This window comes from Vipera berus (assembly GCF_964194415.1).
Source record: "Vipera berus genome assembly, chromosome: 7".
Classification (NCBI taxonomy): Eukaryota; Metazoa; Chordata; class Lepidosauria; order Squamata; family Viperidae; genus Vipera; species Vipera berus.
The window spans coordinates 24,578-39,779 of NC_138209.1; the positions used below are offsets into that span (position 1 = coordinate 24,578).

Here is a 15,202-nt window from a genome sequence, read left to right on the forward strand (position 1 = left end):
GGCTTCTAGAGTGTGGCGGTTTCTTCTCACTCCCTTTCCTGCTGCCTAGGTGACTCTCTCACTTGCGCACGAGGGCAAAGCATTAACTCCCCTTCTGAAAGGGCATCAGAAGCTTTCTGATCATTACTTTCCAAGAAACACCTTTCATTTACACTTATCTGCTTACCGGTAATTTCCCAAATCTCCATGTACTTAAACACAGTCAGCTCAACAGCGCAAGGTAGATGAATCACCTAGACACTGAAAGCAACAACACCCAAAGGTACAACGAGGTACAACAAAATCCACAAAATTACAAACATAGAGGATAAAGAACTAGCATGCAAGCCAATGCTTCCATCTGACCAAAGTTCATAAAGTCATTTCTGAAGGGTGAATTGCCAAAATCAGGCACACAAGCAAGCTGAGATCCAGTCATCTGAATTGGAGGTTTGCCTGGATGGCAATCAAGACCAGCACACGTGGCTTCAGGTGGGTGTGACGGACCACGTGGTCCTTCAACCATCTTCCCAAAGGCATAGGTGGTCCACGGCACTTGGGAGGGTCCACCTCAGCTGGGCTACCAGATGAGGTCTTCCAGAAGGAATGGCTCTAACCCAGCCTCCTGGTAGACATGGGTGCAATTCACGATCCAAAGGGAAGGCTTCCCTTTTTCACAAGAGGCTGGATTTCCCTGCTCGGAGACAAAATACATGGATGAAAAAAATTATTTCCTGTAATGAGGGCCAAGGAATGAAGGTCCAAACCTTGAGTTGTGCAAGGAGGGTGACCAAACATTTCATGTGAAGCCAAGCCACAATATTTTGGGGGGTCTATTTCTCAAGTGAAACCATACAAGAGGCAAAACCTGAGGCTACATCAACTGTGGTGCTTGACAAACTTAATTTTCCAGTTGGCCCTCTATTCCCCCCCCCCCAAGACCACTGCCATGGCATGAGTGGCTGGGAGTCCTCAGGCCGGAAGGCGAGTGGGCCGGGAAACACCGAAACAAACCAGTATCCATGTGTGCTAGCCGAAGAAATAAAGTCAGCTTGTAAATAGGAGAAAAGAGGGCGGCCCCTTGATGCAACCCCCTTTCTGAGTCCTTGGCCGAGAAGAAGCACTGGAAGCTTGGCACATAAGGCATTCCAGAAGCTTCTACCTAGACTCCAAGAGTGAATCCATCTCTTTGAATGGCGTCTACAATAGCTTGGGTGCCACAATGTCCTCCTGCATGTATTTGTTGAGCCAGAAGACAAGAGGAGCACATAGAACAATTGCCCATCCATCAGAAACCACCACGCCAATCACGAACTCTGGGGACAGACACACACACCCTCACGTCCTGTGCAGCCTTGCCAGGCCCGCAGTTGCACTGCCACCTAGATGCCAATTAAACCAGATTTGCAAGCCACAGGATCTGCAGAGGCCCATCCACGCTCTCTCTTTTCAAAGAAGAATGCAGGAAGAGGCAGGGAGGATCCCATCCCGGTCCCCGTAGGCAGGGGTTGCACTCCGCCATTTGAGACCGCAGCAGACTTCCCTCTCAAACCTGTGTTTGCCTCCCTCTTCTGCTCAGGTTAAGTCCCTGCGAGACCAGCTTCCAACAATGATCAACTCTATTTTCAGTGGACGTGAAGAAGATGTTCTGGAGGGGCTGAATGACCTAATGACCACACTCTATGAAATGGATGGCCAGGGAATTGGGCTCATCTCTGTTGACCTTGCTCTGAATGTCCGCTCATTTTTTGAGGATGTAAGTTTTGAAGAAATGGGGTTGGGGCTTCCATAAATACATAAGAACACCTGATGAATCAGCCCAAGGTTGTCAAGCCCTTGAAGGCTGGTAAATTCAGGAGGAAAAAAATACTTATATTTCTGGAATGATCACCTTGAAAGTGAGGAGGATGTTTGAAACCAGTACGGGCAATTTTCTAAATTTATATTTTGAATTGAGGAAGTTTTGGGGTTTTTTTTCCTGAAAGAACTTGAACAATCCCAAGGTAATCCACTAAAATCTCTCTCCTCTTTTGCTGTCAGGTGAAATTCTTTGGGTTTCCTAAGAGCATCAAAGCTGGGCTGCCGTGACAGAAAAACTGTCACAACACACTTCATACAAGCTTCTTGCTTTGTGTGTCTCCATCAGGAAAGAGCGGACGTCCGGGCAACCGCCATCTCCTTGTTTGGGCAGCTGGTGATGAGGTCGAAGGAAACAGAGAAGGCCCTCCTGAAGAAAGAAGTGGTCTACAGCCTCCTCCCTCTGCTGCTCCACTTGAAAGACCGGGAGACCACGGTGGCCATGGCAAGTTCAGATGCCTGCAGAGGTGGCCGTCCTTTTGCACCCTCCTGGGAAGGGTGAAAGTTCAGGAGCAGAATATCTGTCTCTCCAGCTGAAGCTCCAGAGCTCCAGTCCTAGCCGGTATCTCCAGCTTGGCCTAGGAAGGATCCCTTCTGACACACTGACTATCACCAGTGTAAACAGAAAGGATCCTGACACAAACCGTCCTAAAGTCTTGCCTATGCAGCCTTGAACCCAGGAACAAACCAAGCCTCCAGTGAGGGTGCCCGTCTGAGAGGGTGAAGATTGAGCTGGGTTCAGTGGCGCCAACATGAATGTAGAACCGGAGGATTTGAAGGGGGCACAGCAAAGTTCAACAAACATGGTCTGCAGGTGGAGTTTATTGTCACAAGCCAGCACTCAGGAGGCGACCCCTGACTTCACTTACACAATAACTGAGGAGGGAAGAGCAGACAGTGAGCCAACAGGAGTTTGGATGCAGGCCCTTCCTCCTCCTGCCTCACGAACATGTCCTGCCACCGGGAGCAGCAAGGGTTCTAACAAGGTTTAGAAAAGGGTGGCCACTTCTGTCATTTGCGGGGTGGGATGTTGGTGAGTTTGGCAGCTAGATCGGTGCCCAGCAGGATCCCTCTTAGGCTGAGATGGCTTATGGGGTCTTCTGCAGGGGGCAACTCACCCACCTGCCCCCCCCTTTCTTCCTGGTTTCAGAGCTGCAAGCTGACTCTCTTGCACTGCGGAGTCTTCCTTGGGTGGCCCCACCTGAAGCTGATGTTCCGCAGTCTAGCCTGGGATGATCTCCGGAGCTGCTTGGTGAATGCGTGGAAATACTTGGTCAGTGAAGGGTTGCTTGGCAATGGCTGTTTTTCAAATGGAGGTCATTGACAAAGTTAGTATAGGCAATCCTGGCTTGATAAGCAGTGGCTTAATGACCGTTTGAAGTTACAACCGCCTTGGGACCATCCAACCGCCGTGAAACAAACAACCATCTCTCCCCCTCCCCCGCCCTGGTCACGAGACCACATTTGTGGTGCTCGGCCGCTGGCTTGCATTTACCAATGGTTGCAGCCTCCCGCAGTCCTATAATCACAATTTTGCTCTTTCCCATTCTCCTCTCTCCTGCAACTCAACAAACCCAGAAAGGGGCAGGAATGAAATGGCAGAAGAAATGCCACCCAAGTCATTTTGAATTCCTAGAGTAAAAGCAGAACAATTATTTGATTTACGTTGTGTTATAGGATCGCTATGGCAGGTACACCCAATATGTTGGTTGTAAGTCAGGGCAGTTGTTAAGTGGGTCGCCACATGACCTGACTCGATTTTACAATCTTTTTCATAATGGTTATAAAGAGAGTCATCATGGCCATTAAAGGAGCCAAATGCTTGTTAAGCGAATCCAGCGTCTCCAATGGGCCTTTTTGCAGGACACGTGACCGCAGGAGGCTGCGCAATAGTTGTAAATGGAGGCTGGCTACCAGGCACCCCAAATGCAATCATTTCTGTGCAGCAGTCGTGGCCTCGGGGATGAGTGAAAAGTCAGTTGTGTTTTGTTGTAACTGAGAGCCCTGGTGGCACAGTGGTGAGAGTGCAGCATTGCAGGCTGACTCATTGCCCACTGACTCGCTCACGGTGACTCAGCCCCTTCCGTCCTTCCGAGGTGGGTAAAATGAGGACTCAGATGGCTGGGAAGGGGCAAGAGGCTGACTGCAAATCGCTTAGAGAGTGCCGTAAAGCACCTTGAGGCGGCATGTAAAGTCTAAGGGCTGTTGCTGGTAGAACGACATTAAGCAAGGACTGCCTGTGTGCTCACGGGAGGATGAATTTGAGTGGGAGGGCACGTAAATCCTGGGTCAGCCTCATGACGCCATGACTGCCGTGGCTTCTGCGCCTGAACTACAGGAAAGGTTTCCTTCCCAGCCACACTGACTGGGGACCCCTGGGTAAGGCGCAACAAAAGGACGGAACAAAACCTAGGAAAGGCAGAAGCGAGGTCTGCCCTCCGTGAGAAGAGGGGCCCCTAGCACGGAGACTTCCACGGCCACCGAGACGCGCCCAGCTCAGCCTGGTCCGGCTGCAGACTCCTCAACCCCTCGAGGCTCACATCCAGGCCGCTGGGCCTCCCTGTTCTAGGGAAATGCCCACCCACCCACCCACCCACCAACCAACACACACACACACACACACACACACACACACACACACACACACACAGCTTGAGGGATAACAAAAAAGGAGAAATAGAATCACAACATCTGGCCAAATAATTACAGGTAGATCTCGACTTAATGACCACAATTCAGCCCAAAATTTCTGTTGCTAAGCGAGACATTTGTTAAGTGAGTTTTGTCCCATTTCACAACCTTCCTTGCCACAGTTGTTAAGTGAATCAATGCAGTTGTTAACTTACTATTTTGGTTGTTAAGTGAATCTGGCTTCCCCCATTGACGTTGCTTATCAGAAGGTTGAAAAAGGGGATCCTGTGACCCACACAGTGACCTTCACAAATAAAAGTCAGTTGCTAAGCAGCCGAATTTTGATCATGTTATCATGGAGATGCTGCAACTGTTGTGTGAAAAATTGTCATAAGTCAGTGCCATCCCCACGGCGATAGGGAACGGCAGCAGGTGTCTGCGCGGAGGGCCATATCAACATCTGGGATCGCGCCCCCGCTATCTCCGAGCGGTGGCGCGCTCCGACCCTCCGGTTAGCGCCCTCTTACCCGGGGATGAGGGTGATCAGGCCCCTGAGCTCAGGTTGGTCTATTTTAACGCTAGATCCGTAGTTAACAAAGCTCCCCTCATCCGTGATCTGATCGAGGAGGAACGTGCGGATCTAGCGTGCATCACGGAAACTTGGCTGGGCTCGGAGGGAGGGGTGCCTCTCACCGAGTTATGCCCGCCGGGTTTCCGGGTGCTGCACCAGCCGCGGGCTCAGGGCAGGGGTGGTGGGGTGGCAGTGGTTATTCGGGAGACCTTGTGTCCCCGGGAGGCCACCATTGTCCAGATGGCCGGGAGTGAATCCCTCCTCTTGAGATGTGGTCCTCGGGTTCAGTTGGGCTTGTTGCTCACATACCTGGCGCCCAGCTGTGTGGCAACAGCCCTGCCTGAGCTGCTCGACACCCTCTCAGGGTTGGCGGTGGAGTTCCCCAGGCTTATAGTCCTGGGTGACTTCAACCTGCCATCACTGGGGGGGTCGTCGGAGTTAGCTCGGGAGTTCATGGCTTCCATGACAGCCATGGGCCTGACCCAGGTTATTGAGGGCCCTACTCACGAGGGGGATCATACTCTCGACCTGGTGTTCCTGTCTGGACAGTGGTTGGATGATCTGGGAGGGGGTTCTCCATCCATCACCCCTCTGTCATGGTCAGATCACCACCTCCTGAGGCTGGTCTTCCGTCATGCCATCCCCCGCCGCTGGGCGGCGGAACCGACCAGGTGGTTCCGCCCCAGGCGCCTAATGGACCCGGACCGGTTCCAGAGGGCGCTTGGGCCGATACCTATCACCCTCACCCACAGCCCAGTCGATGCTCTGGTGGAGGCCTGGGAAACGGCTGCCACCAGGGCACTCGACTGCGTTGTACCCATGCGACCTCTGACTCGGCGCAGATCCCGTTGGGCCCCATGGTTCTCTGTGGAGCTCCGGGAGATGAAGCGTCGGAGACGAGGTCTAGAGAGCGGTTGGAGATCCAGCCGATCCGAATCCGACCGATTGCAGTTAAGAACCTTTATAAGGTCTTATCTTGCGGCGATAAGGACGGCAAAGTCTAACTACTTTGCCTCCCTTATCGCGTCCGCAGATAATCGCCCGGCCGCCCTGTTTAGGGTGACTCGCTCCCTCCTTAACCAGGAGGTGAGAGAGGATCCCTTGCAGGGACGAGCCGAGGAGTTTAGTCATCATCTGGCGGACAAAATCGCTCTGATCCGGACCGGCCTGGACTCTGACTGGGCAGAGTCTGACGTGGAGGAATCAGGCGGTCTTGAGCACGTTATCTGGACTGAGTTCGACCCTGTTTCCCCTGATGATGTGGACAGGATCATGGGGAGACTGAGCACCACCACCTGTTTGTTGGATCCGTGCCCCTCCTGGCTAGCTTATGCGGCTCGGGAGGGAACACGAGGCTGGTTCCATGCAGTAATAACTGCTTCTTTGAAGGAGGGTGTCTTCCCTGCCGCCTTGAAGGAGGCGGTGGTGAGGCCCCTTCTCAAGAAGCCTGCTTTGGACCCGGCTGTTTTAAACAACTATCGTCCAGTCTCCAACCTTCGCTTTCTGGCGAAGGTTGTTGAGAGTGTGGTGGCGCATCAGCTCCCTCTGTTCCTGGAGGAAACTGATTATCTGGACCCGTACCAATCGGGCTTCAGGCCCGGATACAGCACGGAGACGGCATTGGTCGCGCTGGTGAATGATCTCTGGAGGGCTAGGGACAGGGGTTGCTCCTCTGTCCTGGTCCTATTAGATCTCTCAGCGGCTTTCGATACCATCGACCATGGTATCCTGCTGCGGCGTCTCAGGGGGTTGGGAGTGGGAGGCACCGTTTTACGGTGGTTCTCCTCCTACCTCCAGGGCCGCTCGCAGTCGGTGTTGACAGGAGGGCAGAGATCCACCCCGAGGTCTCTCATTTGTGGAGTTCCGCAGGGGTCGGTCCTCTCGCCTCTCCTGTTCAACATCTATATGAAGCCGCTGGGCGAGATCATTCGTGGTTTCGGTGTGGGGTATCACCAGTACGCTGATGATACCCAACTTTTTCTTTCCACCCCGAACCAACCCAGCGATGCCCTCTCCGTGATGTCCCGGTGCCTGGAGGCGGTTCAGGTCTGGATGGGGAGAAACAGGCTTCGTCTCAATCCCGCCAAGACTGAGTGGCTGTGCATATCGGCATCTCGGGTTAACCAAGTTATTCCACCTCTAACGATGGGGGGTGAGGTGTTACCCCCCGTTGATAGGGCTCGCAACCTGGGCGTCCTCCTGGATTCACGGCTCAATTTTGAAGACCACATAGGAGCCGTGACCAGGGGGGCTTTTGCACAGGTTCGCCTGGTGCGCCAGTTGCGTCCCTATCTGGACCGAGACGCCCTACGCACAGTTACTCATGCGCTTGTGACCTCCCGTTTGGACTACTGTAACGCTCTCTACATGGGGCTGCCCTTGAAGACCACTCGGAGGCTTCAACTGGTGCAGAATGCGGCCGCGCGAGTTGTAATGGGGGTCTCCCGATACTCCCATGTAACACCTCTACTCCGCGAGCTGCATTGGCTTCCGGTTGCCCTCCGGGTGAAATTCAAGGTGCTGGTTATTACCTATAAAGCCCTACATGGCCTGGGTCCGGGCTATTTGAGGGAACACCTGCTGCCGGCATCAAACGCCCTTCGCCCAGTGCGCTCCCACAGGGAGGGTCTGCTCAGGGTGCCGCCGGTGAGAGATTGCCGGCGGGTGACACCCAGGGATAGGGCCTTCTCGGTGGGAGCGCCTGCCCTCTGGAACCAGCTGCCGGTGGAGCTGAGGACTGCCCCCGACCTCCGATCATTCCGCCGGGGCCTGAAGACCTGGCTCTTTGAGCTCTCAGGCCCAGGCTGAGGAGAAATTTTTAATTGGGGTTTTAATGTATACAGGGTAATTTAATATTTTTTTTTAATTGGTTTTTTAACTTTTGTATGGTGGATTTTAATTCCCTGTAAACCGCCCTGAGTCCTCAGGGAATAGGGCGGTATATAAATGTAACTATAAATAAATAAATAAACTTTGAACGGTCACTAAATGAACCATTGTAAGTTGAGGACTACTTGTAATTATATCTCTACCGTTCTGGCCACGTCAGGCAGGGGAATCCACTGGAGAAAGCAATTATGCTTGGGAGAGTTAGCGGTAACAAGGAAACCAGGCCGCCAAAGGAGACAGCGTGGCTGCTGGACACTGCCAAAGCTGTCCCCCGGCCAGGTCACAGAGAGGAGTGGCGACTCAGGAGAGGCCCAGAGACTCGCTGGGGGGGGGGTGACCTCCTCCTCCTCCTCCTCCCCATGAATTCGTATGCCTTTTTTTCTCTGCAGATGCGGAACAACCATGATAATATCCACATTTTCATATCCCAGTCCTTGGGATTCCTCCATCACGCCCAGACCGAAATCAGGAACGGTGCCGCGCGGTTCATGGGTAAATCTCAGGAAATGCTTTTCCCTCCCTCAGATCGCAGCCCCTCCCCCAGTCCTTTTCCCCTGAGCTTCTGCGTGGGGGGGGCCAGAGGGGCTGCTGGACAGGCAGTGCTCCAGCCCCGAGTCAGCGATGAGACTGGGAGGGGCCAAGACCAGGGAGCAGAGAGAGCTGAATTGGGACCACGTTCCTGAGGGTGGCAGAGCAGCTTTTGAACGGTGCCTGGAGGGAAAGCGAAGAGGTGGCTGGGGAGGGCACGTGCCACAGAGGAAGAGCGTAGCAGATGCGTTGCAGCAAACACAGCCCAGACTGGAAGGGGGCCATTGGGCAGTGTTGCTGGCATCGGCCTTTCCATAGATTGTGGCAGCCCCTAGAATGGCCAGTGCAGAAAGTCTCCGAGCTCCTTTCAGAAGGGAGAGACGTGCTCCCAATTTGCTCAGGTGAAATGGGGAGTCACAAAGCTTTGTGGATTCACAAGGTTTGGTGCAGGACCAGGCACCCCTTGCAATTTCGTTTCCCTTGTTTTAGTAACACAGCAAGCCAGCAAAGCAATTCTCACTGTCAGTTTACGTCCTGGTTGCTTTGCCAGAAAGATTCCCAGGGGGCCTGGTCAGCTTTCCAGACTCCCCTCTTCTCCGCTGAACGGTGCAGCTGGTCAGTGACATCCAGCCGGGAGTGCCAGTTGGTCCCCCCTCAAAGGCTAAGAGGACAAGCCCTTTGCTCCCCCCCAGGAGCCACAGATAGCCGCCCGGGAACAGGGCCAATGGCCCTGGGTGACTTGGCTTTTCTGCCTCTGGCCAGGCAAAAAGAAGCGCCTCTGCCTGGCACATGCCGATGCCAGGACAGCTCATCTCTTTAAGAGGCAAAATGAGGGACCCCGGGGGGGGGGAGAGGAAATTGGTGTTGGCAAGACACGAGTTTGCTGTACTGAAGCCTAAGCGAGGAGCGGACTTCCACGTCTACAGTATCTTCTCTTCCTGTAAGCCTGCCAAGGTGCTGCGTAGAATGCAGGTTTAATACAGCCGCTTGCCCAAGTGGGCCAACACCCTCCTCTTTAATCAGGAACCCTTGTTGCCTGGCATATTTCTGCAGGCCTCGGGGAAGGCGTCACTTAGGGGTTCACAAAACAAAGCAAAACTATCAAATTGTTTTTGGTGTAGGCTACACGCTCAACTATTACAGCTCAGAACTGTCTAAAAACTTGGAACAGGACGACCTTTCCCACCTGAGCAAAGGTAGGAGAGTAGAGGCGGTGGGGAGGGATGGCCACCTGCCCGAGCTAAACAGGAGGCTCCCCCTTTGCCCCGGTTCCATGCTGCTGCTCCCCCCCCCCCCGCTCCCTCTGCTGAAGACTGAGGTGGCGCCTGGGGGCGCAGTTGTGGGGCTGACGTCCCATTCCTGGCGCTTCTCCAAAGCTGGGCTGAGGCTGTCTGCTAAGTGCCACCAGGCCCCTCCCCCCACCACCACCCATGGTTTGGATTTCATGCTTCAACTATGCTACCTCAGTCCCTGGCTTAGAGCAATAACAAGCTCACGTATAATGATGCAATAATTGACAAAAATAATACTGAAAATAATTCAGTGTATAAAAAATTACAGAAGCCCAGGGTTGAAAAGGGTCTTCTGGTTGAACCCCTGCCCCAGCCAAGACTCCTCAGACCCATCCCAGAGGAAAGGTGTCCAACCTTTGCTGGAAACCCTCCAATGATGAAAGCCCCCCCGCACCCCCCCCCCCCAACTGCAGGAATCTGTTCCACAGTCTGCTCTCGTGGTCAGAAAATTCCTCTACTATTTCAAGTTTGGAGTTATCTTTCTAAAGCCCCCACCTGCCTTGGTCCTTTCGTTAGCCTGGGTTCCCCCTCCCTGGGATAATTTTTTGAGCATTAAGCGATCATAAATACATGGTGAAAAAAAATGGTGGTTTTTAACTTCCTGAATATTAAGAGGTCCATAAAGCTCCACCCGTGGTGGTGGTGGGTCTGTGTTTGGATCACCCATTTGACACAGTTTGCATTCAGCAAGAATTCCTGACCAGCACAAATAGTCTTGCCACTAGTAGTGTCAACCCATCTGCATAACTTTTTAAAAAACTAATTTTAAATATCTCAACAAATAAAAAGGGTGCTTTTACCGATAACCAAAACTATGCATGAAAATATGCCATAGCAAGAGACCGTGTGTGTGTTTCTGTAGCGGTGTAGCTATTTCATATATAATGCAATACCGTCCCCTCTTTTATAAGGTCTGTTTCCTTTGAATAATTTAAATCCCTCTAGCTGTATGTTCCATTCATGGGTTTAATCCCGCCCAGTTTTGATAACGGCAATAATCTTGTATTTGCTCTGATGCGCCTGGATGTCCAGTTTGCCCTGTTTGTTCAAGCGCCAGTTGTGCAGGCACCCAAGTTTTGACCGGGCCTGCGCTTGCTTCCTACCTCTCCCGTTTTGGACCCGAGTTCCCTTGCTTTCTTACCACTTGGTGGATTGCCCTTGGTGGTTTATGTTTGGGATTAGGTGGCAAAGTTTGGTTTTCTCCCCCTCCGGTTTCACTTTAAAGCCCTTTGGGTGGGCTGAGCCCGTTGTTCTCCAAAATCGTTCTTTCTGGTTCTTGTGAGGCTAGTCAAGCGCCAGAAAATACTTGGGTGCTTTGATTTTAAAAATCCCCATCAATCTCAGCAGAACTGGGGCTCACTGTAACCTTCTGGGTTCACTGAAAGCCTTCTTTGTAATCTGTACGCTCACTTCGTTCTAGTTTTTCAGAAGATGGAATCAGGTTCAGATACCAGCATGGTCCATTTTGCAAAAAACTACCGGGTAGTTTTGCAGAAATTGTCCGTGAAAAGGAGGTGAGGAACAAGAAGGCATCAACCTCAAATCTTATTCAAAGCAAGGAAACACAAGCCAAGTTCTCCTGGCAAACCTGGTCTCAACACCAGGATGGTAGGGGTGGTCATGGTGAGGGGGGGGAACTGCCTCTATACAGAGGACCATAGCCGGGGTGGGGGGAGGTGGGGGCTGCAACTCCCTGAAGGCCCCAAGGCCCGTAACAAATGTCAGCTCCAGTGGATCAGAAAGGGTAGGAACCAGCTATGGGGAGAGGATGGCGGCCCCGAAGAGAAGCCGGCGGGAACAGCAAAGGCTCAAGAACCTTCTGCCCTAACAGGCTGGCCGGAGCCGGAGAGAAGGACCCACACACAAGGGACACCAGCATCCCAGGTGAGGCATGGGTGGGTTAGGGTCTGGGCTCCTTCCTTGGATAATCCCTGTCATGCTCACACAACACACACACTCACACCGATTACTTTTCCAGGGAATGGCACTGTGGCTACTCCTTGCAAAAGAACTTGCTTGCCTTAGGTAGTCCCCGTAAAAAACAGACTAAGTGATAAAAGAGTGTTTGGGGCAGGGGATTCTTTGCATGCAGTAAAATGCAGATCCACTGAAGTCCGTAAGACCAGAATTCATTATGGGCTGCCAGTGGGCCCATTATGGTCCCTACTATAGTCCTGTTAGACGTTATGTGCTCAAAAGGAGACTTACATCAAAGATGCAACTGTTGCAGCATCCCACAATGCCATGATCACCATTTGTGACCCTCACAGGCAGCTTCCAACAAGCAAAATCAATGGGGAAGCCAGCAGGAAATCATGGTTAATGATTGCGGATGATTTGCTTAACAAGTTGGTTGAGATGGGCAGCTATAGAAATTGAATATTTTAAAGAACTGACACCAGAACTCACAAACTAACATGTTGGGCATAGTAACATGTCACTTTACATTCATGCCACGGAGTGATGGAGTTGTCAGCCCTAATTCTGGTTGACATGTGGGCTACCTATACATTCAGACTGCGCTCTGGCCATATGATCTACTGCTTTTTCATGTATTTATTCCTCCAAGCCACCCCCTCCCTTGCTTCATTTTGCCTTTGCCTTCCCCTCCCTGAAAGAAGGAGAGGTACCAACTTGGGGGCAGAAATTTTTCCACATTGGAAATTCCTGGGCACCCAAATGGAACCCCACTAGGAAAAAGTGTAGCAGGCCAGACCCGAGGGCAACGGTGCCCTTCTCGCCTCTGCAGCTCTTGTCCAGCTCTCGGATCAGCCTTGGGATTCTCATTTGAAAGCTTATTTTGTAATTTTAAAGCTTTAACAAAATTGGGAGCCGGGGGGGGGGGGAGCTCACCTGCTTGGTTATAACCAGATTGCCAGAAGCTTGCCTCCTTATGACCGGTTGCAGCATCTCACAGTCACTTCTCACCAGCAGAGCCATTAGGACTGCCAAGGAGTCCCTCCCGTGGCTGCCCAGTATCCAACCTCCACCCTCCAAGAAACAGAGAGGCCTGGCCGGCCTCTGCCCCACCTCTGTCCTCGACTCAGGCGGCCTGCTGGGTGGGGAGGGGGGGCAGCACTGTGTCCCCCACTGGCCGGGAGAAGGAATGGCAGGGTGGAAGATGTGAATAATCTTTCTGCAGATGCACACAGCATCACAAGGGGTAAACAGGAGGACCCAGATTGTTGGGGGCAATAAGCTGACTTTGTAATAATGCCGCTGGGGGGGGAAGCCCTAATAAGCAGGCATATACATAGAATGAAGGCTATTGCTAAGCACATTGATTTGTGCTTTAGATTGTAAGCCGCCCTGAGTCTTCGGAGAAGGGCAGGATATAAATGGGATTAAAAAAAAACAATGCTGAAAAAGAAAGAAAATGGCCGGACTCCACATTCCCAGTCTGCACCAGAGCAGGGATGGGTCTGGTTTCGTTCTCTCCAGTTCCTTTCCAAAGACAAGCGCATCGCAAGACTGGCTGAAGGGCAGCATTTGCTTCAATGCACGGCGTGGGGGGAAGGGGTGCAACAAAGTTGACCCTGCCTGTCTCCCCCCTCCCACCACAGAGAAATTGCTCCTGGAGTGTGAGAGTAGAGCTGCCAGCCCAATGCTGTTGCCCCCTGAGTCCCCACACCCAGGCCGATCCACGCTGGAGGAGCGGGGGATTCTGGGCCTGTCCACCCCCAAGCAAGTCAGACGGACACTTGCCCAGCGAGGTCAGTCTGCGAATCCCCAGCCCAGCTCGGTTGAACCCAGGCACTGGGCGCTCACGGTCATCCCTGGGCAGGCCCTCAAAAGACCCGCCGCTTCGGCAAACGTCTCTGCGCCCTCTGACCCCCGCAGGGAAGCAGCACAGCGAAGCCAGCGAGAGAGAGAGGGCGTGCTCCCTCGAAGCCCCTCCGGGGGTCTTCGCTTCCACGTCTGCCGGTACTGGAGGGAAGCAGAGCCCGCGGTATTGAGGCATCTTCCGGAGCATCCATGAAGGTAGCTGCCGGGAGAACGCCTCAGGCCTTCGCACAAGGGGAGGGGGCTTACAGGCAGAGTCTCCCAGGACTTGCAACCACAACTCTTCGCCCCACCCCCACCCGAGTCGAACCCATTTTTTTAAGCTTCTGACGCAGGCCTGGAAATGAAGGCCTAAAATGGGACCCCTCATCACGGGAGGGGGGGGGTATTATTATCCGTGTGAAGGCCCAAGGGAGCAGCAAGATGTCTGGAATGCCAGCCCTGTCTGAGGGAGGGCAGGAGGAGGAGGAGGAGGAAGAGCTAAGGGGGTTGGACTCAGGGTGGCAGTAGTAATAAGGTCCTGAAATGCCCTTCCTTGTGCTCAGCTGACAGGTGAGGCCACAGGATCCCCGGATCCAAAGGGGGGCTCCTGGTCAGAGCGCCACCTTGGGAAATCTCCGCCTGCCTTTGCGCTCCACCGTCGGCGTCTGATCTCGGCAAACGGTTGTAGCGCCAGCCCTGCGGGGTTCCCTGCTTGAGGGAGCTGGCCAAGAAGGCTGAAGCTGCCTTCCGAGGACGTTGCTGGGCTGGTGGTGGAGGAGTTTGTCCCCAGTCTTCCCCAGGTTAATCCTCCAACACATCCTGGCTGTGGGGCGGGAATCCCCTCTTTTCTGGAGAGCTCCCCCCCCCACAAGAGAGGAAACCCCAGAGCTGCTCAGTTCTTTTCCGGGACAGTTTCCAAGTCAGTGAGGCTGCTGAAAACATTCGAAACCAGACTGCTCCTGGTCTAAAATAAATCTCTCTCAAGACTCTCCCTGCAGTGGAATGTTATCAGAGTGACGCGTGTACGTGGGCATCACCCCAACGGCAGCAGCGGCAGCAGCGAGGGACAGTGGGATCCCTGCAACTGGGCCAGGAACCAACAGAGTGGGGGTGGGTGGGAGGTGCTTCGTACACCGTTTACATAAATTGAGGGTAGACGCAAATGGTCTAAAACCTCTTTTCCAAGTTTCCTCCAAAAATAGGCCATTGCCACAAAGGAGCTCTTCAACCGCATCTGGGAATCTGAGCCGGATGGCTGGTCCTTCCTGTGGATTCAGAGGAACCCAAGTGGGTGGCATCCCACCAGAGCCGCCACGCACCAGACAGACCCACTCCTGGGTCGACACGATTGTTCTCATTCCCTCCAGCTCCTTGACAGGGAGAGGAAAGGAGCCCCCGTGGCTGCCCCCTGGGCAAGGCAGATGCCACCGGCTAACCCTTTCAACCCAGAAGCGCCTTAAATGGTGCCAGGATCCCAGCCTGTCTGGATGCATCCACACGGATTTCCACCCTGGGCGGGGGGGGGGTGTCTTTAGGGCTCCTCTAAAAAGGGAGCCCTTCCTCCTTTTGCCCTACCCCCAAAAGAGTGAAAAGGCAGGGATTTCAGACATCCGGTTCTAGGAGACACCTGAAGTCTGGTAGGAAACAGGTGCAGAGTAGGATCAGCACCAGAAACCGAAGTCAGCCAGGC

General features: G+C 53.2%; 1 protein-coding gene across 1 annotated transcript in view; it reads left to right on the forward strand.

Moving 5' to 3' along the window:
• LOC308671211 (maestro heat-like repeat family member 5) overlaps positions 1–14,972 on the forward strand; it is a gene marked incomplete at both ends in the record, with an annotated part of 39,357 nt that extends 24,385 nt beyond the window's left edge. Inside the window, 10 exons of the mRNA XM_081333310.1 lie at positions 1,559–1,735; positions 2,126–2,281; positions 2,987–3,109; positions 8,317–8,419; positions 9,577–9,651; positions 11,168–11,261; positions 11,579–11,631; positions 13,311–13,696; positions 14,511–14,633; positions 14,715–14,972. Coding sequence (XP_081189436.1) covers positions 1,559–1,735; positions 2,126–2,281; positions 2,987–3,109; positions 8,317–8,419; positions 9,577–9,651; positions 11,168–11,261; positions 11,579–11,631; positions 13,311–13,696; positions 14,511–14,633; positions 14,715–14,972 — 1,548 coding nt within the window. The remainder of the gene's footprint in view (positions 1–1,558; positions 1,736–2,125; positions 2,282–2,986; positions 3,110–8,316; positions 8,420–9,576; positions 9,652–11,167; positions 11,262–11,578; positions 11,632–13,310; positions 13,697–14,510; positions 14,634–14,714) is intronic.
• Between the last annotated feature and the right edge of the window lie 230 nt (positions 14,973–15,202).